The sequence below is a fragment of the Nerophis lumbriciformis genome, linkage group LG10 (assembly GCF_033978685.3).
Source record: "Nerophis lumbriciformis linkage group LG10, RoL_Nlum_v2.1, whole genome shotgun sequence".
NCBI lineage: Eukaryota > Metazoa > Chordata > Actinopteri > Syngnathiformes > Syngnathidae > Nerophis > Nerophis lumbriciformis.
In genome coordinates, this window is record NC_084557.2 from 36,116,066 (window position 1) to 36,143,191 (window position 27,126).

At 39.9% G+C, this 27,126-nt stretch overlaps 2 protein-coding genes across 4 annotated transcripts in view; both read left to right on the plus strand.

Annotated features, from left to right (window-relative positions):
* The first annotated feature begins 411 nt into the window (after positions 1–411).
* On the plus strand, positions 412–22,904 carry clpxb (caseinolytic mitochondrial matrix peptidase chaperone subunit Xb). 3 transcript variants are annotated; one of them, XM_061969691.2, is made up of 15 exons: positions 412–735; positions 1,158–1,237; positions 8,904–9,064; positions 9,155–9,269; positions 11,458–11,612; positions 11,702–11,861; positions 12,175–12,216; positions 13,083–13,259; positions 13,371–13,535; positions 13,879–13,967; positions 16,521–16,685; positions 16,756–17,055; positions 17,564–17,656; positions 18,254–18,360; positions 21,887–22,904. In XM_061969691.2, exons 2-15 carry the CDS (start codon positions 1,183–1,185, stop codon positions 21,975–21,977), a joined length of 1,875 nt encoding a protein of 624 aa, XP_061825675.2. In that variant the 5' UTR covers positions 412–735; positions 1,158–1,182; the 3' UTR covers positions 21,978–22,904. The 3 variants fall into 3 exon arrangements, with proteins under 3 accessions (XP_061825675.2, XP_061825676.2, XP_072770046.1); XM_072913945.1 differs by lacking the exon at positions 412–735 and adding an exon at positions 869–887; XM_061969692.2 differs by lacking the exon at positions 12,175–12,216 and having other exon boundaries at positions 413–735.
* A 211-nt stretch (positions 22,905–23,115) lies between these two features.
* The window catches only part of LOC133612355 (uncharacterized), a 23,368-nt gene continuing 19,357 nt past the window's right edge, over positions 23,116–27,126 (plus strand). Inside the window, exons 1-2 of the mRNA XM_061969696.2 lie at positions 23,116–23,372; positions 23,453–23,582. Coding sequence (XP_061825680.2) covers positions 23,460–23,582 — 123 coding nt within the window. The 5' untranslated portion in view covers positions 23,116–23,372; positions 23,453–23,459. The remainder of the gene's footprint in view (positions 23,373–23,452; positions 23,583–27,126) is intronic.

Sequence of the window (27,126 nt, forward strand, 5' to 3'; positions counted from 1 at the left end):
CTAACCCTCCACACCCCGGATTGTAAATAATTCAATGTATATACCCTGATTATTATCTTGTGTGATGACTGTATTATGATAGTATATATCTGATAGTATATATCTGTATCATGAATCAATTTAAGTGGACCCCGACTTAAACAAGTTGAAAAACTTATTCGGGTGTTACCATTTAGTGGTCAATTGTACGGAATATGTACTTCACTGTGCAACCTACTAATAAAAGTCTCAATCAATCAATCAATTTGTTTGTGCATCGACCATTGGTGTTTGTAGGTGTGCCTAATGATGTGGCCAGTGAGGCGAGACTAAGTCATCAAACCATACATCACAAAGGTTGCCTGAATGCACCTTGCGCCTCCTGCGACAGCAAGTAGATCTCAAACAACGTGGATGTTTCGGCGGTCGTGGATTCTGCGAGGCAGTCCAGCCTCCACGTCACTACACATCGGTGTGTGCACAAAATCACTCCTCCGTGCAGCTGCAAGCGGCGAGCTAGTGAGCGTGCTAGCACGGGAAGCCGACCTACTTCGCAACCGCAGGAGTTACATCACAGTGGGTCGTGGCCCACCTGGCAAGTGCTGGCTCCGAGAAGCCAAACGGGTTCCATTTTCATGCGCACGGAACTGCGGTATGACCATGTCAACTTGACCCGTCGCACTCCAACTATAGTGGCAATTACGTCACCAAGGGAGCTGTCACCAAGGCAAAGACTGTTGTTTTTCGTCATTCCCTGTGAGTATAACAAGCCATTTAGTACTGTGTTGTTTGTTGTAAATGACCTCAAAAAACAACGTGTAGGTGAATGTTGTGTCTATTGTGAAACATGTTTTGCGTCCTGCCCACTTGTTATTTGGGAAAATGCTAAATGGTTTTGGCCTATAAGGGTATGCTAGCTTACTTTAGCTACATTGTTTTTTTAGCCGCTTTAATGGCGATTTGGACTTGTGACAATATTAACACGCAATTGTCCGGTCAGAAAGTGCATTTAATGTTGTACAATTGTCATAAAAGTAACAAACTACCTTTTTAATAGGGAATGACCTGTTGTGCTAATGCTAACCGTGACGCCGTCGTTACGAAATGGTTAGCATCAGACGCCCTCCACTGTGCGGGTTCTGCTCATTTAGCCACTTTTCTTTGTGTGTGTCGCACAGGATTGTTTGACTCAAAAGAGGAGTTATGTCCTGTCCGTGTGCTTCGGCGGCGAGGTTGTTCCTAAACACAGCACACAGAGGTAAGACGGAAAGGCCAGGTCTGCTAACGCTGCATGACATTGTTGTTTTGCTCAATTCTAGCTTAGGTCCGCGGACCACGCATTGATTAACGTGGACCCCGATTTAAACAAGTTGAACAACTTATTCGGCTGTAACCATTTAGTGGCCAATTGTACGGAATATGTACTGTACTGTGCAATCTACTATTAAAAGTTTCATTCAACCAAAAAAGGCTAACCTCCATGACACTTGTTTTGACGTATTATGCACCTAAACGCCAATGCTAAGCTAACGTTTGGTAGAGTAAAACTGTTTCAACCAGTGACGTGCGGTGAACTAAACACCAGGTGAGGCATAGACGCTTTTGGAGTTGTTTCCCCCCTTTTTTAACTTAAATTCATATGTGCAGCTCTAACCATTATTGATTTTGGTTGGACATAGGGCTGGGCGATATGGCCTTTTTTTTTTTTTTTTTTTTTTTTTTTTTTAAATATCGCGATATTTTAAGACCATATCGCGATACACGATATATATCTCGAGATTTTGCCTTAGCCTTGAATGAACACTCGATGCATATAATCACACCAGTATGATGATTATATGTGTCTACATTAAAACACTCTTGTTCATACTGCATTAATATATGCTACTTTTAAACTTTCATGCAGAGAAGGAAATCACAACTAAAAAAACCACTATATTTTTCATACGGTGTTGATCTGGAAATGTTTGCCTCGGCATTTTGATGGTGTGGACGTGTGGCACCAAACTGAGATATTGACGTGCGGAGTAAGCACTCTTCATTGTCTAGCGGGTGACTTTTCAAATGATGCTACATATTAGCAGTGCAGCCGAGTGTCCTGGGTTCGCCTATACCAGGGGTAGGGAACCTGTGGCTCTTTTGATGACTGCATCTGGCTCTCAGATAAATCTTAGCTGACATTGCTTAACATGATAAGTAATGTGTTAAAAATAACGTTCAAAATATAAAACATTCTCATGCATTTTAATCCATCCATCCGTTTTCTACCGCACCTGTTCAAGAAGTCGCATTATTGGTAAGAAGTATTTTATTTATTATTGGTTAGCTTCAGAATAACAATGTTATTAAAAAGAATAAGAGACTTATTACACTCTAAAAATGTTGGTCTTACTTAAAAATGCACGCATTTAGTTGTATTCAGTGTTAAAAAATATAATATGGCTCTCACGGAAATACATTTTAAAATCTTTGGCTTTCATGGCTCTCTCAGCCAAAAAGGTTCCCGACCCCTGGCCTATACAGTGTACTTATCTAATAAAATAATAAACGGGAGACATTAGAGCAGGTTCGGTAGCCTCCGCTTCTTTAATGTCAACATCACACACCTCCTTCCACAACCACACACACCCTACGTCACAGCCTTACGGCAACTCTGGAGGGACAAAACTCCTCCTCCTCCTTACCTAACACACTCCGGTAACTTGGGACACCCTGAACTGTTTGTTACAGTAGTAATGCTACTTTTTATAGCAACGCTTTCGCCCCACACTTGACAAATTACGGTTGTCTGTTCGACATATTCCCACTTGAAGCCAAACCACCGGCAGACGATGGACCCCCTGCTGTTTTTTGGGGGAATTAATTATTCCTCCATTTGTTACCAGATTCGCACCTTCTCTCTCTTGTATTAGCGCTCGCACCACTCCGCTAGCATCACAGCTAACGTTAGCCATGCTGCTACCTCTCTGCTCGGGGAGGGCGTAAACATACATATGTGACGTATGACGTGACAGTATGTGACGTCTGTAAGAAGGTGCGCTTGTCTGTCTGTGAGAAGGAGAGACAAGAAAGAGTGGGAAGAGCCTGTAGTGTAATGCCCGCAGCTAAAAGCAACTGCGTGAGAACGTATACTCGATATCACAATATAGTCATTTTCTATATCGCATCGAGACAAACCCGCGATATATCGCGTATATCGATATATCGCCCAGCCCTAGTTGGACATTAGAGTAACAGGAAAAAGAAGGTACCGGTAGTTATTCGCTTTCATAAAAACGTTATCATAATGATATGATAAATGGGTCCGAAAAGTATTTGATAAAGTTGTTATTAAATACTTTTTGTTCCCATTTGCTTTTAACTCTCTTCAACAAGTTAAAGTTAAAAGTTAAAGTTAAGTTAAAGTACCAATGATTCATCATCATCGGCGGTCACTCGAAGTGAGTATGACGATCTTCCTGGTAGGGGGGTATTCCTTTATGGAGGATGCCTGTGCATGACTTTGTTTAACGTGGGGAGGCTGGTGCACAGACAGTCACCACACGATCCTTGGCAAATCCGGGTCAGGGTCCAGTGGCATGGAGTCTAAGATGACTGGGGACCCTTTTCTGCTGCAGCCTTCATCCCCACACAGACATACAATACTAGTACACAGCTCATGAAAAACAATATGTTATAGTCATTGTAAGTGGGCCAAAACACTTATATTAGAAAATAATCTCATGGAAATGACTGCTGTCATTTGATTACAATAATAAAACATTGAACTTGTTATTTAGTCAGGTTTGGGACAAGTGTGCTGCAGGTGTGACCACAGTGCTCACATGTGCTTCACCGAATGCTCAAGGAGTTTTTGCGTTTGCTCACGCATATATATTGTTTGGGGGTAACCATAATACGCCGACAGGGAGAAGTTTTTATTTACACGATGAGTCGGGTGTGTCTTGACCTCCGCGGCGGAGGCTCTGCCGAACCCCTGAGGCCGACTCACCGAACCCCTAGGGTTCGATCGAACCCAGGTTAAGAACCACTGATTTAACAGCTCTAAGGCTATGTCTACAATAAGCCGGATAACCCCTTAAACGAATAATTAATTATTTAGCCTAAGCCTCGTTTCAGCCACACTAAATCAGTGTTTAAGGTCCCCCTCCTTGGACAATTTTTTACACGGGTAAGTGCGCCGTCTATATTTTTAAATCTGCGGCTCTTAGCTTTGTATGGACTCATTGATAGTTTACAAACTGAGTTCGGAGAGGAAGTGATGCCAGAAAGACCGTGCCCAACACAAGAAGTGATGTCAGAAAGATGGAGGCGAGTCATCCAGACATGCCCGTGTGGAAATCACACATGAATACCTTAAGAGAAGCAAACGCGCGATTGCAGCTATTTCGAATACAACACATCTCAGACGGCAACATAGATGGTTGAGCGACGGTTTTGCATAAGGCCTGGAAGAACGGCAGCCTGATGGGATATGTTTGTCAACGAGTCTGTTGTGCCAGCTGAGCGGCAAGAGAACTTTCAAATGTCCAGGTCAACTGTGATTCTACTTAGTGAAAAACTTTGTCCATTTGTCGAAGAGGAGACGACAGACTACGAAAAAAAGCGAATACATTTGGACTGGCAAAGCAGACTATTACTACTTATTGTACGCGATGTATGTCGAGCGATACTCAACGTCTAGTATTGTACTCCATAACTATTGTGAAGCCATGAAGTGGTTGCGGCTGTCAATTACGACTGCCAATTTCAGCCTACAAGCACAGTCTCCTGAACAGATATCTATGATTGTTGTAAAATGTTCTTTATCACATTGTTTACTTTCAAACATCCATTAAAGATATGATTCATGTATGATGGCTCAGGTGTGATTCACTACAATAGGGCTAGTCTAACAGCTGCTGATAGTGAGGCAAGCAAGGTTTACTGTTAAATGAAATGTGGCAATAGTCTACATTGAAACACAGGGTAAGGATACACTTCCAGGTCAGAGGTGACTATGACGCGCGCATTTGTTTCGCACATGCGTACTCGGTTGCGTTGCGCCGGTGGACGGAGGGTGGAGGGGGTCTTAAACGACCATTGTGTGTGTGTGGATAAAGATAGGTGGGATTTACCCTGGATAACCTTAGCTGGCTTAGGGTAGAAGGGGCCTAAGCAAAAGATGATTTTTAAAATAAAAACCCTTATATTTGATCTTACAGTGGAACCTCAGTTTATGAGTGGTTCTTGAACAGGGTTCGTAAATTGAAAAGTTAGCATAGTAAAGCAGATTTCTCCATAAGAAACAATGTCAACATGTATAATGGGTTCCAGCCTTGACAAAAGTAAATATTTTTGTGTAGTTTTGTACAATTGGAACACAATATAAAGTGCTATACAGTACTCAGTGACGTGCGGTGAGGTTGATGGCTGGTGAGGCACTGACTTCATCACAGTCAGATTTACAAACATATGAACCCTAAAGAGTATCTTATTCACCATTTGATTGGCAGCAGTTAACGGGTTATGTTTAAAAGCTCATACCAGCATTCTTCCCTGCTTGGCACTCAGCATCAAGGGTTGGAATTGGGGGTTAAATCACCAAAAATTATTCCCGGGCGCGGCGCCGCTGCTGCCCACTGCTCCCCTCACCTCCCAGGGGGTGATCAAGGGGATGGGTCAAATGCAGAGGACAAATTTCACCACACCTAGTGTGTGTGTGTGACAATCATTGGTATGGTACTTTAACTAAACTTTAACTTTACACATACAAACGTAGCACACAAAAAAGCACATTTAATAAAAAAAACGTTATGGTCTTACCTTTACTTATAAGTGCGGGAACAGTGGTGTTCGTGTTGGAGGAGTTGTGAATGAATGAAATATGAAATCCGTGCTGCAGTCTGCAGGTGTACCTAATGTTGTGTCCCTGCAGTCGTTCACGGCTCCTCCGGCGCGAGCATTGTTTTTGCACTTTTTGGCTTCTTGTTAAGTGACTTTTTTAGGGTGGATTCGGTCTTGCACGTGGAGGGTTTGGGTGTGGGCTTTGGTTGGTGTGGCGCTCCCGTCGGGGGGTGCATTCTGCGGCGGGGGTGCATTAACCGGCACCAGGAGGCGGGATTACTGCGAGCCTCACACAGTGCGTCTTCACAGCAGTTTTATGATTGCTCAGCACAAGATATACTTTACACACATACAGTTGTTGACAAAATACACTGTACATTATATACCTCAGCTAACTAAACTATGGAAATGTATAATATAGTTCATATAGCAATACGGTCTCACTGCACAGCAGGCCAGCAGTTAGCTGAGTCCGCAATCCATGTTGAGGCACAACTGAGTGACGTGCCTCAACTGGCTGCTGATCACCGCACCGTCTCTTCTCAGTATTTGAACGGCAAATGTGAAAATTCAGCGATTTTGAACAAAAATAATCTAAAACTGGTGAAGTTAAATGGAAAATAACTTTATAGTATAATCACTGAATACATATAACAATTTAATTAATTTTTTTTCTTTTTACATTTTTTTTCTTTCCATGATTTCAGGTGAGGCCCTGCCTCACCTGCCTCTAGTGACCGCACGTCACTGACAGTACTGTATATCCAACCAACATAACAAGGGGGTGACAGATCAACTTTATATTAAATAAAAAAGCCAAAACAACAATCTATGCTCTGCCAACACGCACGCACACACAAAAGTCACTAATCTCCATAAGAAACAATGTCAACATGAATAATGGTTTCCAGCTAGGGCTGGGCGATATATCGATATACGCGATATATCGCGGGTTTGTCTCTGTGTGATATAGAAAATGACTATATCGTGATATTCGAGTATACGTTCTCACGCAGTTGCTTTTAGCTGCGGACATTACACTGCAGGCTCTTCCCACTCTTTCTTGTTTGTCCTTCTCACAGACAGCGAGCGCACCTTCTTACATACGTCACATACTGTCACGTCATACGTCACATACGTATATGCCCTCGTGCAGCAGAGAGGTAGCAGCATGGCTAAAGTTAGCTGTGGTGCGAGTGGTAATACGAGAGAAAGAAGGTGCGAATCTGGTAACAAATGAAGGAAGAATTAATTCCCAAGAAAAACAGCACGGGGTCCATCGTCTGGCGGTGGTTTGGCTTCAAGTGGGAATATGTCGAACAGACAACCGTAATTTGTCTAGTGTGGGGAAAAAGCATTGCTACAAAAAGTAGCATTACTGCTAATATGTAGCATCATTTGAAAAGTCACCTGCTAGAGAATGTAGAGTGCTTACTCCGCATGTCAACATCTCCGTTCGGTGCCACACGCCCACACCATCAAAATGCAGAGGCAAATATTTCCAGATCAACACCGTATGGAAAAAAATAGTCAACAACAAAAGGAGATAACGTCCGCAGGAACCTACCACATAGCGAAGGACGTACACAATTTGATTTCCTATTATGCAGCTAATTTTAATTTGACAGTTATTGAAATATCTTGTGACATCATGTACAAAAGTGCACTTTATTTGTTTTAAACTATTGTAGTGGCGTTCTGTACAAAAAGTGCACTTTAATTTAGTGTTGTTTTGATTTGTCATCTTAGAGACATCATGCACAGAAGTGCACTAATAGCTTGTTTTAAAATGACTGACAATTTTGCTATTTCTGTTTTGTAAATGACATGAATGTTTGTGCCACTGCTTAATAACTGTTTAATAAATACAGTGTTGGTCAATTGACTTAGTTATGATTTCCCTCTCTGCATGAAAGTTTAAAATGAGCATATATTAATGCAGTATGAACAAGAATGCTTTAATGTAGACACATAGAATCATCATACTGCTGTGATTATATGTAACAAGTGTTCATTCGAGGCTAAAGCAAAATATCGAGATATATATCGTGTATTGCGATATGGTCTAAAAATATTGAGATATTAAAAAAAGGCCATATCGGCCAGCCCTAGTTCCAGCCTTGACAAAAGTAAATATTTTTGTGTAGTTTTGTACACTTGGAACACAATATAAAGTGCTATACAGTACTGTATATCCAACCAACATAACAAGGGGGTGACAGATCAACTTTGTATTAAATAAAAAAAGCCAAAACAACAATCTATGCTCTGCCAACACGCGCGCGCGCACAAAAGTCACTATGGTGCCGTCAAACAAAAATCCCTTACTTAAACAACAATATTGCTTCAATAATAAACATTTAAAATAGAAAAATCTGATTTGCCCCTTTCTTTCCACGCTGCTCTGAGTTTTTGAGACTCATATTGAGTTAGCAAGATGGACAAAATTTGCCAAAAGGCGAAAAAGCAAAGCAAAGGCACACATGGAGTGTTGAGACCTGACTTGTCCTGCGCAACAAGTAAAGTGGAGGGCAATAATGGTTTTTTGCCTTTTTCGCACACAGGCATATTTGGCTTGATTTAAAAGTTTGTAAATCGAAAAGGTTGCAAATAGAGGGGTTCGTAAATGGAAGATCGACTGTACTAAATAGTGCAGGTGTACCTACTTTTGTGATGTGGATTAACAATGATCAAATTTGGAGGTAATTAAAGAAAACATGTTGTCAATAAAGAAAGCAAGTAGGGTCAGTGATATTATTTGCTTTCTCTTGAGCCAAATATCAGTGAAGCTGTACAAGGTACTACACACCTTGAAATACATGTTTTCTTTTTCATTTGTAAATATAAACTGAACTTTAAGGCTTCATTCTTATTATGCTTCATAGTGACAAATACAAATAATGTTTGTGTGTTTATTGCTCATTGGAAAAGTATGAAACACGACTGATTAACTACCAGTTATATGATCTAAATACTTAAATGATTCATTTACCACCGCAATACTTTTTGTACAAGTCATGTAGTTATAGCCATCATGCCATGTTTGAGTCATTGTATTGTGTAAGTTAGGAGTCAATTAGCTGTTGTTGTTGCTCCAGGATTGTCCTGCTCTATGCTCCAGTTTTACTCTGTGAGTCGTTATGGTTCCAAGGACGCTCATCTACCTCCCCGTGTGCGGGTAAGGTCCTTTTCCGAGACAGCTGTCTGCTTTGCCTCCAAAGATGGAACAACTAAGGACAGCGGAAGTGATGGTGGAAAGGTAACTTGAAATTGCAGGCGGCCTCTGCTGTAAAGAATCCACTCAGTTTTGCACATGCAGGATCTGTAACTTGATACCATGTTTACACAGAAGAGCATCAGTGAGGCCAAGAGAACCTCAGGCTCTGGAGGATCAGGCAAAGGGGGAAGCCAGCTACGATGCCCCAAATGTGGAGACCCCTGCACACATGTAGAGACCTTTGTTTGTGAGTAAACGTCGGGAAAGGGGCTGACATTTGTTTTCTTTTTTAAACCCTAAAATCCACGAAAAAAGCAGTCATGGTCGAACCTGTAAAAATAGTATTTTTTGGGATTCAAAATACCATACACGTCTATGATTTAGTACCGCTTTCCAGATGGCTGGGAAGTTGGAAATAGCATACCTGGAATTTACAACTTGGAATCTTCCGGTTGTATATGAAGGAAAAAAATATGACTGACTCTTTAAGATAGTTTTAGGGCTACAGCTATTGTTTACTTTAGTAACCAAGTAATATTTTGATGAATTTAATAAAACACACTTTCTGGCCTCAGTGCTTCTTAAGGGAAAATAGTTTAAATAAACAAGGATTTTTCTATTGACCTTTATAATGTTGTCTTATAAATGCACATACAATTGAAAGTCCATCACTGTATAATACATTTTCAAATAAGAGAGTTAAAAAACAACTTCATAACCTCAACCTCTCTTGTCTGTGCTCTTTGACTGTATATATTCCTCTCTCGCTTCCCCGCTAAGTTTTTCGAGACTTGCCACAGTAATGTAAACAAACAAGTATAAAAAGAGGGCAAGCCAAAATCTGCGGCACGGACTCTATTTGTGTGGACTGAAACACGTGCAAACTTGATGGCATACAGAATAAGGAGCGCAATCTATTTGTCTGTCTTCAGAAAACCAAAAACACTCAGAGGAGAACACATGAATAGTATTGTTCTGCACACGCAGGTTTATTTATCAGTAATAAAACTCAACTGCAAATGCTATTTTGCATCTTTATTTTGCACGTCTGAAAGTATGTGCAAACTGCAAAAAAAAAAGTTCGGTGTCAGACTGGGGTCCTGGGGAGGGGATCCACACTGAGGATAAGGAAAAAAAGACCCAATGGCCATAAGCACACATTAACATGTTACATAGCTCCTTATTGCGCTTCATGCACCCTCTTTATTAACCAGTAGAAGTGCTTTTATTTGCCATTTTTCCTCTTCACACAGTTTCTGGTTGTGCGCTATACGTGTGTGTGCTCGCACTGAAACACTCAACATGCTCCTATGTACGTTACAGCGGACCATTTTTTTTTCAAAGACATTATAGTATTGTTTAATTCCTTATTACCTAGTACACACAAAAACAAGGTGGTCTGCACCACTTTTATATTGCACACACAGTGTTGGTAGATCACACGCAATACACCCACTAATATTACGCGCAAATGTATTGTTTGCACACGCTGTTTAGCGTGTAGTGTTCGGATCTTAGTAGATCAGGCTACTGATGAAGCTTTTGCAGTATGTAAAGACTGTAAAACAGCACTGCTGTACTAATCAACAAATTAAGCACAACTAATCTCAACACGCACTAAAAGACATGGGGAGACCAGTGATGAGAAGGCTAGTACAGCTCGCTCTAAACACACAAGGACAAAGACACAGATATTGAAGGCTTTTTGCAAGCCTGTTTGTTTTCCTCTTCTTTTATGCTTTTATTGTAGCAAATAGCTTCACACAGGTAGGCTACAACTTCAAAATTATTTCCATGCGAGCAGGTTGTAATAAACAGTGATATGACCAATAAATATGATTAATATGCGCTTTTACATTGATTGGCATCTCTGCCATGGTTGTGTGATGGCAGTGATGTAGTCAGGCTGTTAATTTTCCCCAAGTTGGAGAGAAGAACATTGACAAGCCTTCTAATGCACATTTCCTTGTTTTCTGATACTTACCGGCCATCACTGCAGGAAATGTTCTATAGATTGTAATGTATACAATCGTGCAAGAACACTTAACTTAATATACATTCACAGGAATTGTAATGAGGTACAACGTAAACTTCAATGAGATCCAATACTAGCCGAGCTAAATATTACAAACCAATACTTTCTAACCGCAACCACAATAATAACAAAGTGTACCTCACTGAGCACTGTTATTGTTGTAAAAGCCCATTTATTTATAAATCATTTTACTGGATGCCATTAGATTGGGAAAGAGCATACAGTCTGGTCTATGTAATACACATTTATTATGCACTATACAACTCAAATTATTTGGCTAAAATAAGTATTGTAATGAACTCAGGGTTTTTTCTTAATTTTACAACATTGCAGCCGTATGTCAAGGCTTATGTCTAATTTGCTGCCTTATTTTCATGTATCTCCTATTTTTATTTTAAAGCATCCACACGATTCGTCAAATGTGAGAAATGCCACCACTTTTTTGTGGTTCTGACTGAGACAGACTCAAAGAAGGGGCTAAACAAAGAGCCCGAGTCTGCTGCGGAAGCTGTGAAACTCGCTTTTGCACAGAAACCTCCCCCTCCCCCCAAGAAGGTGAGAAAGCAACAAAGGACACGCACACACCCATGCTGTCTTTGGCATTATACTTGTAATATTTTTAAGTAGTTTATTTTTTTGTCTAGATATACGCTTATCTCGACAAATATGTGGTGGGTCAGTCCTATGCAAAGAAGGTGTTGGCCGTGGCTGTGTACAATCACTACAAGCGCATCTATAACAACATCCCTGCCGGCAGTCGCCAGCAAGTGGAGGTGGAGAAACAACCCTCTCTGACACCTCGTGGTCAGTATTATGTTTGTTTTTTACTCTAGTGTTGAGGAATAGAGAAAAAAATACATTTAGAAAGAGTTGTAGATTTAAGTCAGTCTTAAACTAGATGCTGAGAACATTTTACAGATTGAGACGTTCTACAGTCAAGTGCTGCCTACTTGTAAAAACAAATGTGATAATAGTGGTTGCATAACTTTGCATTACGTGTAGGCTTTGTTATTTGGCATTTGTTCAATAATGATGTCACAAAGTATCAATTGTTTTCTCTCGACTGTGTAGTGCTAATGATAATATTGATGTGAGCACTTTGATCCTCTCCCTGTAGAGCTAGAGATGAGAAGACGAGAGGATGAATACAGATTCACAAGTAAGTGATGACGACACTCATTTGTGTCGAAGGCTTCAGTAGCATGTTGCTTGTACTTATTTGCTCTTTTATTGTCTGTTATTGGACAAATGCCAAAATGTACAGGCCTCTGACTCTTGCATAAAAAATGCCTAAAACAATCCTTACGTTATGATAATCATAAATCTACTTACAAATGGTAATTTGTTAGGTAACGTGCATGTAATACAATCAAGTCAATTAATTGAAGTACAAACCGGAGGGTGGGTTACTTTTACTGTTGCACCTCTAGGAAGCACAATTATAGATATGAACAAAATGACTGTTGTCAGCTGTGAGCATATATTACCTCGCGAATATGTCTGTTACAAAACACTGCTGTAGTAAACAGTAGTAATGCAACGGTACTCACTATAATCCGACTTTAATTTTTGAAAAAATACATGTGATATTAATCGAGATCGGATGATATAAAAAAGTTATTCATGATACATTTTTTTGCCATATTGCCCAGCCCTATCCTATTATACATACACCATGACAGCAGGTGGTGTGCTCTTTATGGCTTGAACTCACTCTGACAAGATCTCAAAACTGTGTATCCCACTGACCTACATTCAAACATCTGTACTTTGCTATTTACGATCTAGTCCTGCTCATTTTACATATCCGCACTGGCACCGACTTCGACATGTGTAATTTTATCCTCCTCACCAAAGCTGCCCATATTAAACGCATGAAAAAAGCAGTGGCCTCTTATTGTTTCGGAACACGCCTAGTGGCTTAGTCGGAAGGTGTCCAACACTTTCTGTGGTCTGTAAAGTGTCTTTACCAAAATTAAATAGGTCAGTCATGAAGTCCTCTCAGTACATTTGTTGTTGTTGTAGAGCTGCTGCAGATTGCAGGGATCAGCCCCCATGGCAACGCTCTGGGAGCCTCAATGCAGCAGCAGACGAGTCAGCAGGCACCACAGGAGAGGAGGGGGGGTGAGGTCTTGGACTCCACACATGTCGAAATTAAACTGGAGAAAAGCAACATCATACTTCTTGGTCCAACTGGCTCAGGTCTGTTCACTGCTGGACTGTTCCACATAGTGATGTAGCACTGATTAATGACTGCAAAGCCTGGAAGTTTTATTTATAGATGTACTCATGTGCTGTCCAATCTTATCACAGGGAAGACGTTGTTGGCACAGACACTAGCACGCTGTCTAGATGTTCCCTTCGCAATATGCGACTGCACCACATTAACACAAGCCGGATATGTGGGAGAAGACATCGAGTCGGTCATTGCCAAACTGCTGCAAGATGCAAACTACTCCGTGGAGAAAGCGCAGCAAGGTGAGAAGGCTGAGTGAAAGGCACACATTCAAACACCCACTGGCCGCAACATTATATATACATAGCTACACAAGCACGTTCTGACTCAAATCTAATACTCACTTTGTATTTGGCAGTTTTTAGTTGGTTATTTAGCTACATAACAAGGCAAAATATTAGAAAATTGCAGCTTGGTATTACAGACTATAAACAATAAATCTAGTGTTGTGGCCTTTCCGTTTAGTTGTGACTTACACATTAAAAGATTTTCTTTGAGTTGTTAGAAAATACTGTGGAATACAATGCAGGTGCTTAGTCACAATCAGGTAGACCATCTTGGACTTGCTTTTTTTTGTTGTTGCAGGTATCGTGTTTCTGGATGAGGTGGACAAGATTGGCAGTGTTCCTGGCATCCATCAGCTACGAGATGTGGGAGGAGAGGGAGTACAGCAGGTCAGAAACAAAAGTTAATACATAAATATGCCCAAAACTCAGTGGTAGCTTTTAGTCTTTAATCTTACTTAGATTTGTATGGAAGGATTATTGTTGCAAAATTATTTGGAAACGTGTATTTCTGAGTGTGTGTATTCAGATACGTGTATGTGTATTCAGATCCGCGTATGTGTGTTTCAGATCCGTGTATGTGTGTTTTGGATCCGCGTATGTGTGTTTTAGATCCACGTATGTGAGTTTTAGATCCACGTATGTGAGTTTTAGATCCACGTATGTGTGTTTTAGATCTGCCTGCGTGTGTTTTAGATCTGCCTACGTATGTTTTAGATCTGCCCATGTATGTTTTAAGTTGTCTGTCTGTGCCTAATCAGAAAGAACCCTCTACAGGCTGTCTTTTGCGACACTTCTCCCCGTGTAAGATTTGAGCGTGTGCATTCAGATTCGTGAGTATTTAATACAGAAGCAAATGCGTGTAATACAATCTGCATGTGTGTATTTGAGGTGTCATCAACCAAAGTTTACTTATATAGCCCTTAATCACAAATGTATCAAAGGGCTGCACAAGCCACAAGGACATCTTCAGCTCAGATCCCACATCAGGGCAAGAAAAAACTCAACCCAATGGGAATAACGAGAAACCCTGGATGGGACTGTGGATGTGAAGATCCCCCTTGGGTGACTAATGCAATGGATGCCGAGTGGATACAGACATTATATGATCAAACTTTCTTGTTCTTGTCAAAAGTCTAGCAACCGCATTTTGTACCAACTGTAATCTTTTTATGCTAGACATAGAAAGACCCAAAAATAATACGTTACAGTAATCAAGACCAGACGTAACAAAAGCATGAATAATGATCTCAGCATCAGTGGTGGACAAAATGGGACACATTTTTGTGGTATTACGTAGATGAAAGAAGGCTGTTTTAGTAACACTATTAATGTGTGACTCAAACAAGAGAGTTGGGTCAAAGATAATACCAAGGTTCCTCTACGAGTCGCTTTATATAATTGTTTTGTTGTCAAATGTTAAGGTGGTATTATTAAAGGTGTACCTACAGTTAACCAACCACGGAAGACACCACGCAATTTAAACCAATCGTAAACAACGTACAACGTAAAGAGAGACGCCAAGACCCGCCTTACATTTTTTGTAATTGGTTTAAATTGCAAAGTGTCTTCTGTGTGTGTAGGCACAATGGATTGATAGCTTGGTTATATTGATCAATCAATCGTTACTCAAACTATGGCAAGCTGCGAAAACCAAAGTTTATTTTTATGAAAAAAATGGAGTAATGAATGAGGAATATATAGGTGACAAATGTCAAGTGTGGCGTGTCGTGTGAGAAACGGTTAGATTGCGTGTCTGTCACTCTCAAAGAGTGAAGCTTGTTAGCTCTGAGCAAGTGTTTTGGAGTGGTCCATTGTTGTTGACTTCAACCCAGAATAACATGATCAGTGGCTGCAAGGCGCCGACTAGTGGAGAGTATAAAGAAAGGCAAGTGGGAGTTAGACAGCTCTCTTTACACTTCAATTTGCTGTACAGACAGATTGAAATAACCAATCCCAGACCAAGCCATCAATACACTATGTACATTAACCAATCAAGGAAAACACCACACAATTTAAACCAATCAGAAACAACGTCAGGCGGGTCCTGACGTCTCTTTCACGCACCTCAGCTGTACTTTGTTTCTGATTGGTTTAAATTCTGTGGTGTCTTCAGTGGTTGATCAAATGTAGGCACACCTCAGATCAGCACACGTAGATTGTATTACATGCACGCACTTCTGAATGCCTGCGCAAAAGTTGTAGAAGTGTCGCAAAAGTCACCCCGAGAGGGTTCCTACTCTTCGCAGATCATAAATAGGCACGCGCAAATTATATTACATGCATGCGCTCCTGATGCGCGCTCACAATTTTATTACACGCTCACAAATCTGGATGCGCACGCTCAAATCTTACACGGCAGAAGTGTCGCAAAAGTCAAGTGGAAGTAGACAGCCTATCGAGGGTTCTTTCTGATTCGGAAGAGACAGACGACTAAAACACGTACGCGGCTCTAAAACACACGTACGCGGCTCTAAAACACACGTACACGGCTCTAAAAACACACGTACGCTGTTCTAAAACACACGTACGCGGATCTAAAACACACCTAAATGGATGTAAAACACACCTACATGGATGTAAAACACCGCTACATGGATCTAAAACACACCTACACAGGTCTGAATACATACACTCAGATTGATATAGAGTCACACAAATTTGTACACATGCACATGAATTGGATTACACACGCACAGATTGAGATACACGTTTGCAAATAATTTTGCTCCAATAATACTTCTATAGATTGGATATTAAAAGTTGCTAATCAAACCATCCTGTGCTCCAAATATCATTAGTTATTGAAAATAAACAGTGCATCTAAATGGACTTGCACATGCTCAGAAAGTTTCTAAACATGCAGCCTCCCCCAGTGGTTGTGGCCTGAAATAACGACATTGGGTGTTTACGCTAAATTGTGTTTTTTTTTCTTCTTGTCAGGGTTTGCTTAAACTTTTGGAGGGCACAATCGTCAACGTTCCTGAGAAAAACTCCAGGAAGCTGAGAGGAGAGACTGTACAAGTGGATACAACAAACATCCTGTTTGTGGCCTCTGGTGCCTTTAATGGACTCGACAGAATCATCAGCAGAAGGAAGAATGAGAAGGTAATTTTTAATGTGCCCGCCTGCCTGTCTTCATTTTTCCTTCCGCTTTAATCATCATCATTCCATGCAGTATTTAGGCTTTGGAACGCCTTCCAACTTGGGAAAAGGACGCCGTGCAGCAGCTGCGGCTGACTTGGCCAACACCAGCGGCGAGACTGACACAGTGGCAGAGATCGAGGAGAAAGACAGGCTGCTGAAGCATGTAGAGGCGCGAGACCTGATTGAATTTGGAATGATCCCAGAGTTTGTGGGCCGTCTTCCCGTGGTGGTTCCTCTCCACAGCTTGGATGAAGAGACACTAGTCCGGATTTTGACTGAGCCACGCAATGCTGTGGTGCCACAGTACCAGGCTCTGTTTAGCATGGACAAAGTAAGTGCTTCTTTCATTCCCATATTGATCCAAAAATAATATAGAAAAGGCTGAAAAAGACAGGTTGTTTGGGTGTTAGGGGGTTTATACATGCAAACCAACAGGTGACTTTTCTCCAAGATAGTCTGAGCTTTTCTTCTTATCACGCACACAAACCCAGTGGGGAAAAAAGTGTCTCAAAGGTTGCTAGCAAGTGAGCAAACAAAAGAGGAGAACTTTAAGATTTATTGATAATTGTTAATTATTTAAGATAATGGTGATATATTAATTATCATCTCACACATGTCAAACAGCTTAGAATTATGATATCCGTATTATTACAAAATCTACCCGTTGGGTCACTAATACTGTCTTTGGTTTTGTCTTAAAAGTGTTTTCTTCAAAAACAAGTTTTGAGAAAAGGGGTCGTCTTGTATATTTTGAGGTCAACCTGATGTGTTATTTCTTTGCGATTTTTTAGATGTTTTGTTTTGAAGCAAACATTACCTTTGAATTTTTTCTCTTTCAGTGTGAACTCAATGTGACTCAAGATGCCTTGAAGTCCATCGCTCGCATGGCTCTGGAAAGAAAGACTGGAGCTCGTGGGCTCAGATCCATCATGGTGTGTAATCTTGTTTTATTGAATACCTTTACCACTATGTTTGTCTGTTACTGAGTAGGATTACACAAAAAGAGCACAGTAGCTAACGAAATGAGGGAAGCTTCATGACAAAATTCAGGCATATGTAGAAGCAGCTGTGCTAGACATACGATAATTAGTGGGTTTGTATGATTGTTTCAAACGTGTGATCAATAATCTCAATATGCATGATCATTTGACTCTTTCAACACATGCTAACAGCATACACAAACAGTATACATCCTGCCCTGCACCTGATGTTGTCCATTGTCTTACATGCTTCTTTATAGCCAGATGGCAGCGCTGTTCTGCCAATGTCATCTGTTTCTCAGCAATGCTGTTAGTTTAATTAAAAGTAAAACTGCATTATAAGCTTTACCAAAAATGTTCTGTCCAAAGCAACGATCAAAGTCTTTAAAGCAGGACAATTTTAAGCTTCTCGTGCAATAATTAGTCTGTGTGGGAGGCTGAAGATGTATTATTTTGTGCTGATCCAAGTTAGGATTGTTGCATGTTCATGTAGCGCTTCTTTATTTGTTTCTTCCTCACTTCAGAGAGTTTTCAAATATTTCCCCACAGGAAAAGCTTCTCCTGGAGCCAATGTTTGAGGTGCCACACTCAGACATCATGGTTGTCGAGCTGAACAACGATGTGGTCCAAGGGAAGTCTCAGCCCAGATACATCAGGTCAGAACTGCTTTTCTTCCTCATGTCTGTCTGTCTTGCTGGATGTTATTGTAATAATCACCCTTATCTCAGTCATCTTTATCTCCATTCTGTTGCAACCATCACACCCAGGTGGTGTTTTACCACTGCATACCTCAACTCACAGTCCATGTACACACACAATACCAACTCAACACTGACCATGTGTCCATGCACTAAATTAGTCTGATTAATCAAATCATTTGGACCAAAAGAAGGATTCTGCAACCCATTAAAACACCTCAATCTGATTTTGTTTGTCTTTTGAAAAGTCAGATTAACACACCTCGATTATGAGATTGAAAACTAGTTATTTTGGGTAGGTGTGTGCTGCTGCAGGGGACCCTTCGTATCGTGCATGTGCCAGTCTCGCAACCCAGAAGCAGATCACATTCAATCAAAACATAGGCAACAACGCCAACATGACGTCGGCAGCATCTAGGAGTATCCGGTTTTGGAATGAAAAGAAGACTGTATATTTGCTTCACAAATTAAAAGAACTGAGTACGGTATTTTTAAGTCCATCGATGGGAGGAACAAAGAAGCTGAGATTTATTTAAAAGGTGGCTAAAGATATGGAGAATGCCGGCTTCATTCGGACTACAGAAGAAATACAGTTGTGTTTAAAATATTAGCAGTCCCGTATCACAAGCAAGATAAATCACTGTTTGGTTAGGTTCAACTTCTACACAGCAAGTACGTTTCTAGAACGTTTAGTAAATGTATAGAAAACCAACAGACCCAAGAGGCTGGATGTGCATGCTGCTGATTCTGTGAAACTGAATCATTTACTGAAAAGGGCGTGTTCAAAAAAATTGCAGCGCAGAGTAAAATTAGTGAGGTCATTGATTATGTGGAAAAAAATAGGTGTTAAACAAGTGTCGCTATTTAAGGATCAAGGCGACTGACGCTGCATATGGGGGCTGTGCATTTGTCCTTGAAAAACAGTACATTGGGTCATTCAGAAGAAGAGTGTTCTTTGATTAAGAAATTAATAAAAGAGGAAAACCCCTATAAAGAAGTGCAGAAAATGATAGGCTGTTCAGCAAAAATGATATCAAACATTTTAAAGTGGCAGCCAAAACCAGAGAAGCCCATCCATCCTTCCATTTTCTACCGCTTGTCCCTTTTGGGGTCGCGGGGGTTGGAGCCTATCTCAGCTGCATTCGGACGGAAGGCGGGGTACACCCTGGACAAGTCGCCACCTCATCGCAGGGCCAACACATATAGACAACAGTCACACTCACATTCACGCACTAGAGCCAATTTAGTGTTGCCAATCAACCTATCACCAGGTGCATGTCTTTGGCTGAGAAGCGAGGAAGAAAAACAAAATCGACTATTCGAATGGATCGGAGAATAACCAAAATGGCAAAGGCTCAGCCATTGATCAAAGCTCAAGGAGGATCAAAGAAGATCTAAGATGACCTGTTAGTACTGTAACAATCAGACATTGTCTATGTGAAGCCAAGCTACCAGCAAGAAGCCCCAGCAAAGTCCCATTGTTAAAAAAAGAATACATGTGTTGAAGCGGTTATAATTTCCCAAAGAACACACTGACTGGCCTAAAAAAGAAATGGCGTAATATTTTGTTGACTGATGAGAGTAAGATTGTTCTTTTTGGGTCTAAGGGCCACAGACAGTTTGTCATATGTCCTCCAACCACTGACTTCAAGCCACAATAAACAGTGAAGACAGTGAAGCATAGTGGTGCAAGCATCATGGTATGGGGATGTTTCTCGTATTACGGTGTTGGTCCTATTTCTCACCTACCAGGGATCATGGATCAGTGTACTGAATACTGGAATAAGTCATGTTGCTGTATGCTGAAGGGGAAATGCCCCTGAAAAGTGTTTCAACAAGACAATGACCCCAAAAACAGGCAAGTGAGCAAAATCTTGGTTCCAGACAAACAGAATTTAAGTAATGGAGTGGCCAGCACAATACCTGGACCTAAATCCCAAAGAGAACTTGTGGGCTGACATACAACATGTTGTTCATGAGGCAAAACCAAGACATGCAGAGGAATTGTGGAACGTGGTACAATTGTCCTGGGCTACAATACCTGTTGTCCGGTGCCAGAAGTTGGTCGACTCCATGTACCCCAAAAGTCGTTGTCAAAAACTAAATATTGTTTTTATGATTCTTAAGAAAGTGAATCTTGGATCATTTATTGATTCTGACTGCTGAATAACATCAGCACAGCCACTAGAGACATAATATTTGTAATGTGTGTCAATATTACAGCGGACATCAGGCAATATTACAGCGGACATCAGGTACAACAAGAACTGCACTGGTGACTCGTCCATGTCTTCGTCTCTGCGATCATTAAAGAGCGCTTTGTAAGGAGCCGCAGATGCTTTGTTGTGGTGTGACGTGATAGGTCACCCGTAAAAAAGCAATACATTAATTTGCGATGAAAGGAAATAAGCGCCTCCCAGTGTACAGGAGGCACATGGCGTATGACCAATGGTCACATTAGAGAATGTGCATGGACACTGGGACGTCACATGTACAGTCGTGGTCAAAAGTTTACATACACTTGTAAAGAACATAATGTCATGGCTGTCTTGAGTTTCCAATAATTTCTACAATTCTTTATTTTTTTGTGATAGAGTGATTGGAGCACATACTTGTTGGTCACAAAAAACATTGACGAAGTTTGGTTCTTTTATGATTTTATTATGGGTCTACTGAGACACACGTCAAAAGTGGTAAAGGAATGGCTAAATCAGGCTAGAATTAAGGTTTTGGAATGGCCTTCCCAAAGTCCTGACTTAAACATGTGGACAATGCTGAAGAAACAAGTCCATGTCAGAAAACCAACACATTTAGCTGAACTGCACCAATTTTGTCCAAAGGGACAAGCGGTAGAAAATGGATGGATGGATGGAGTGGTCAAAAATTCAACCAGAAGCTTGTGGATGGCTACCAAAAGCGCCTTATTGCAGTGAAACTTGCCAAGAGACATGTAAGCAAATATTAACATTGCTGTATGTATACTTTTGACCCAGCAGATTTGCTCACATTTTCAGTAGACCCATAATAAATTCATAAAAGAACCAAACTTCATGAATGTTTTTTGTGACCAACAAGTATGTGCTCCAATCACTCTATCACAAAAAAATAAGAGTTGTAGAAATTATTGGAAACTCAAGACAGTCATGACATTATGTCCTTCACAAGTGTATGTAAACTTTTGACCACGACTGTAGGTGTGAAAATGATCTGACGAGCGAATCTCTATACTGTTTAAGAAGTTTTTTTTGACTCTTTTAATGTTTGTGTGTGAACGAGGTCCTTATAGCTGTTTTTAAATCTTTTATTTGGTAGCACCTGGTGGGTTTTCTTAGACATGGCATTGAAGAGTGTGATTGAGACTTTATTAGTAGATTGCATTGTGTAGGCCACCATATGAGGAAATCCACTGAAACTTTAACTGAAATTCAATCTTACATGACAATTTTTTTGTGAGCCTAATCGGGTGTTTTCACTTGTGTTTCAGGGCTCCGACCAAAGAGCAGACCGACGAGGACTACGACTCAGGCATCGAAGAGGAGAACTGGCCTCGACAGGCAGACGCTGCTAACAACTGAAACACGTCATTCATTTCACTCAAAGACAGTTCACTGTATTTTCCTAAATGACTACCGACCTTTGGATACCAACTTGTGGCTGTTCTTAGACCAGCCCCAACATCAACATAGGGACATTTTTATTAGGAACAATGAAGGTGGATGTAACTGAGGACAACTTGGGTCCTGTGTTTGTGTGTCTTTGTGCTCGTGTGTTGTAATTCCCCAGCAGCACACTCACAGGTTGGACCTTTATAAAAAAAATATTTCAATCTCTGGTGATTGTTAACATTTTATCTATATAAAGATAATGCAATTTTTATTCATGACATTATTTGTAGTATATTTTGTTGTGGTGAGGGGTGGCATGAGCATGGGAAGGACACAAACAAATACACACACACACACACATAAGCATAAGCATAAGGAGCGCTCAGTGTGTCACAACCATGCCAAGTAATGCCTTAAATGAGGAGGGCATGATATTCCATGAGCGCATCAATATATCCTCTTCAGCACCATTGTAAGAAGAATGGTGTCCACACTAAATGTGGAGCAGTGTGGGAAAAACATGTTTTTACAAGCAGGTCGGAAGTGACAGGGAGCTTTTAAACAGGCATATTTTCTTTATGAATGGTGTGTAGCCCACACTTTAGGGATTGCAGTATATAATAAATATATATGTACATGTTGTATCACAGCAAATCATAACAGGGTTGAATTTATTAATATATCCGTTTAGCATTGTATGGGCTTTTTTCCTTTCACCTCAGCAGGATTCTCATGACGCAGTCTGGTCATAAAGTATTTTGATTTGTCTCGCCTGTGGAAAGTCTCCGCTTAGTGACGTTAATATGCTGTTACCAGAAGGTTGGTCTGTAGTCGTGCTCCACCTCAACCACGCTGCTTGTACTCTAACATGTGATTAAACTGCACCTGTTCTCCCTGTCTGGAACTTTCCTTTTCTTTCAGAGCACCATTGTCAATTTAGAAAGTCTTTGTTTTCAAATATAAATACAAAATAGTTTTATTCAACTAGATAAGAGGTCATGTTCCACTTTGTGTGTGCAGTAATCCACTAATCTGTGGAAAGTGTTGTGCTGGTTTTACCTTCCTAATGCGTCTTCCTAATCCTCCCAAGTCTGCATTATTCTAAACGTATGCAGCTTTTAAATAGAGAAGTATAAAACTACGTCTTATATGCAGTTAACAGGGAGTTATATTGTGTATTTTAACTAAAGTTGGTACTAATAAACGTCCGCCATTGTCTAGACGGGTTACAGCATTGATGAGATAATATTGGTAAACAAGATTTGAAATAATTCCAGGGGATTAGTGTGGTTTAACCCACGTGACCACACACACACGCGTTCATTCATTCATTCCCAACCCACCTGAGTGGCAGACACCTGACTGGTAAGTGCTGAGACAAGATTGATGTCCACATGTTTTTGTTTGCATTGATTGTGACGGTACCTTTAAATACTCTTTTAAAGGAGACAAATGAGTACTTTGGAAGATGTCCCATTTGGAACCCCGCTGGGTTATCTGGGGCAGGACGTTTATCTGATGACGCCTCCAGACATCTCCGTGCCTGACTGCCCTCGGATCCTGCAAGAAACTCAGGTCACCTCTCACACACGCGAACACCTCAGTTACACCGGGCCTGGGCACTGTTAACATTGTTAACCCTAAACCAGGCTTGGGCAATTATTTTTGACTCAGGGGGGCCAAATTTAGAGAACAAAATGTGTCTGTTGTGAGGTTTTGTATTTTTAGGAACACTAATACAAAACCTCACAATAATGTCTGATTGAATGCTAAAAACGTTATGACAGACTGCCTTAAGCGGAATGGAATTTTAAATGTTTATACTGAATGAGACACCCAGAATGTACATGAAAATAAAGAATGTGGGATTTAAAAAAATAAAAAATAAAAACGATACCGATAATTAAAAAACCGACACCGATAATTTCCGATATTACATTTTAAAACATTTTAATCGGCAGGCCGATATTATCGGACATTTCTAAAAAAAATTATTTGGGAATGTCTGGCGGGCCAGATTGAAAAGTTTAACAGGCCTTAAATTGCCCAGGTCTGAGTTACACTTCATGTGATCAAGTGCAAAAGCGAAAGCAACATGTTTGCATTTATAATGATCACAATGCTTGATTGTCATAAATACTTATTTGACAAAATAAATGTGATTGGAGACACATCGCATGATATGCATTATATAACTTTAGGTTTGGTGGAGTTCTGTCTCTCTCTCACACACACACACGCACACACACACACACACACACACACACACACACACACACACACACACTCGTATATGTTACCTTCTTGAGACCTCCGAAAAATGCCTACCTCTTTAGGACCACCCTTTCTAGATATATAAAGATGTGTATTTACAACAATAATAATATGCACATACTATGCAAATATAAAAAAGCTTGTTGTGAAAAATGAGTTGGAATTTCACAAGAAAAAGGTCACAATTTCACAAGAAAAACGTAGAATTTTGGCAGTGTTGTAATAAAAGTCGTAATTTTACTCAACGCAAGTCAAAATTTTACAAGAAAAACTGAACATTTGTGCAATATTATGATAAAAGTTGGAATTTTACTCAATGACAGTCGCAATTTTGCAAGAAAAGCTTAAAATTTTGGCAATTTTATGAAAAGAGTCGTAATTTTACTCGCCAAAAGTCACAATTTTATAAGAAAACTTTCAGATTTTGGTAATATTATAATAATAATCGGAATTTTACTTGGCAAAATTATGACAAAAGTCATAATTTTACTCTAAAAATGTCACTGAAAATTGGCAATATTGTGATAAAAATCAGAATTTTATGACAAATGTCACCGTTTTGCATTAAAAAGTAATAATTTTACATAAAAAAAAGTAATAATTTTACAAGAAAATATTGCAATATTGCAGAAACAGAAAGAATATGATAAATTGTTCCCAATTTTATAAGGAAAAGGTCGACACATTGTGAGAAAAAGACTGCTTTAAGGTCATTTGTTTTTGATATTTTTGTTTGTAATTGGTTTTTAATCTTCATTATTTACTTCAAGTTATTACAGTATGTCTATATACATGTGTATATACATATTTTTTGTATATTCATTTTGGACAAAGGGGGGCGCATTTCAGTTTCTTACACACACTTGTTATTTCATATGTTGGCCAGAAGGGGAGCACTTTTAAAACCCATCCATCCATCCATTTTCTACCGCTTATTCCCTTTGGGGTCGCCAACACAGTCAATTTGAAAAATCCCACCCTAATTTTGATAGATGTCACCACCAGGGGGTGCAAATGAGACATTCTCTATTAGATGCAATGGTTTTCTGTTTTGGGACCATGACTTATGTCCTAACTTGTTCACCGGTCCTCATATGGAAGGTACTTTTCCTTGTTGATGTAGAAATACAAGAACGAACGAACACACACACACACACACACACACACACACACACATCATTTCAGCTGTTTGTAAATGCACTAAATAATTAAATGTCAATATTTTTTATTCAATTAATTATTCTAGCTGACCTGTTTTGTAACACGGTTAGTGAATGAAGTGTACTATTTTTGTTATTTCCCCAAATTTCTACACAAAAACTCCGATATGGTAACACCAGCGAGTGGTGGAGAGTGATTTCTGGCCCAGGACACATTTAGTTTTGTTCATTTCTAAAATGTTTGCGTTTGACAGATTAAATAAATCGGGGGTGTCAAGGAATGATCTATGGCCCCCGGGATGATATTTGATTAGAATTAGAACCGGCCCGCAGGCCACAGCCACCTGCTGCATTTTCCCAGGGACCCCATCAAGTCATAAAAATGGGGTCCTACAGTAAATTTTCGGGGTCCCACTTTTTTTGTAAGCGTTTTGAAAACAAATGATAAATGTATGCATTATCCTGTTATATCTCACATTCTATATTGTGTTTTGAAAAAAGGTTGTCATAAACATTACTTAATTCCTTAAAAAAGTTATCAGTTATAATTCATTCACTTTCTTCTTTCTTTCATGGATCTAAACTGTACCGGTGCCGATAGTTTTTTCTATATTTTTATTGTAATATTTTCAGAATGTGTTTGTTCTATTTTTGGCCAAAGTAAGACAAAGAAAACAATCTCAAGTTTTCTTTATTTTTTCGTTTTAATGCCATGATTTTAATAGTCCGGCCCGCGTGTGCACAGATTTTCCTCCATGCGGCCCCTGAGCTAAAATCTGTTTGACACCCCTGAAATAAATTAACGACATGCTGCCACAAAGTGTTTATTAAATTGTGAAATATTTTCATCGTAACATAAAGTGTGAAATCGTTAAACAAATAGTTAATCAAATATCAAATCAGATATGTACAGTGTGAAATAGTGTATTCAATATTTAAATTTTTACATTAAATGACTTACACAATTATTTAATTTTAATTAATGGCACATTTAATTGTTTATATATGTATGTCCCATCTGACCCTTCCATTGTTTCTCTAACAATGTTTGTTACAAATACCGTGTGATTTTACAATATGCCATACTTGATAAGCTTGAGACCTCCGATTTCGGGAGGTGGGGGGTGGGGGGCAGGGCGGGGGCGTGGTTGGGGGCGTGGTTAAGAGCGGAGGAGTATATTTACAGCTAGGATTCACCAAGTCAAGTACCGGTATTTCATATATATATATATATATATATATATATATATATATATATATATATATATATATATAAATAAAAGAAATACTTGAATTTCAGTGTTCATTTATTTACACATATACATACTCATCTACTCATTGTTGAGTTAAGGGTTGAATTGTCCATCCTTGTTCTATTTGTCACTATTTTTCTAACCATGCTGAACACCCTCTCTGATGATGCATTGCTGTGTGGCGCGCAAAAAGTGCTTTCATCAAATGCACTAGATGGCATTATTGTCCTGTTGTAGTGTCACAACATTGCTGTTTACGGCAGACGAACTGCTTTACGGTAGACAAAACGTGACTGCTGTTGTGTGTTGTTGCCGCGCTGGGAGGAAGTTAATGAAACTGCCTAACAATAAACCCACATAAGAAACCAAGAACTCGCCCTCGATCATTCTACAGTTATAACATGATTGGGCAGGTACGCTGTTTATTTTGTG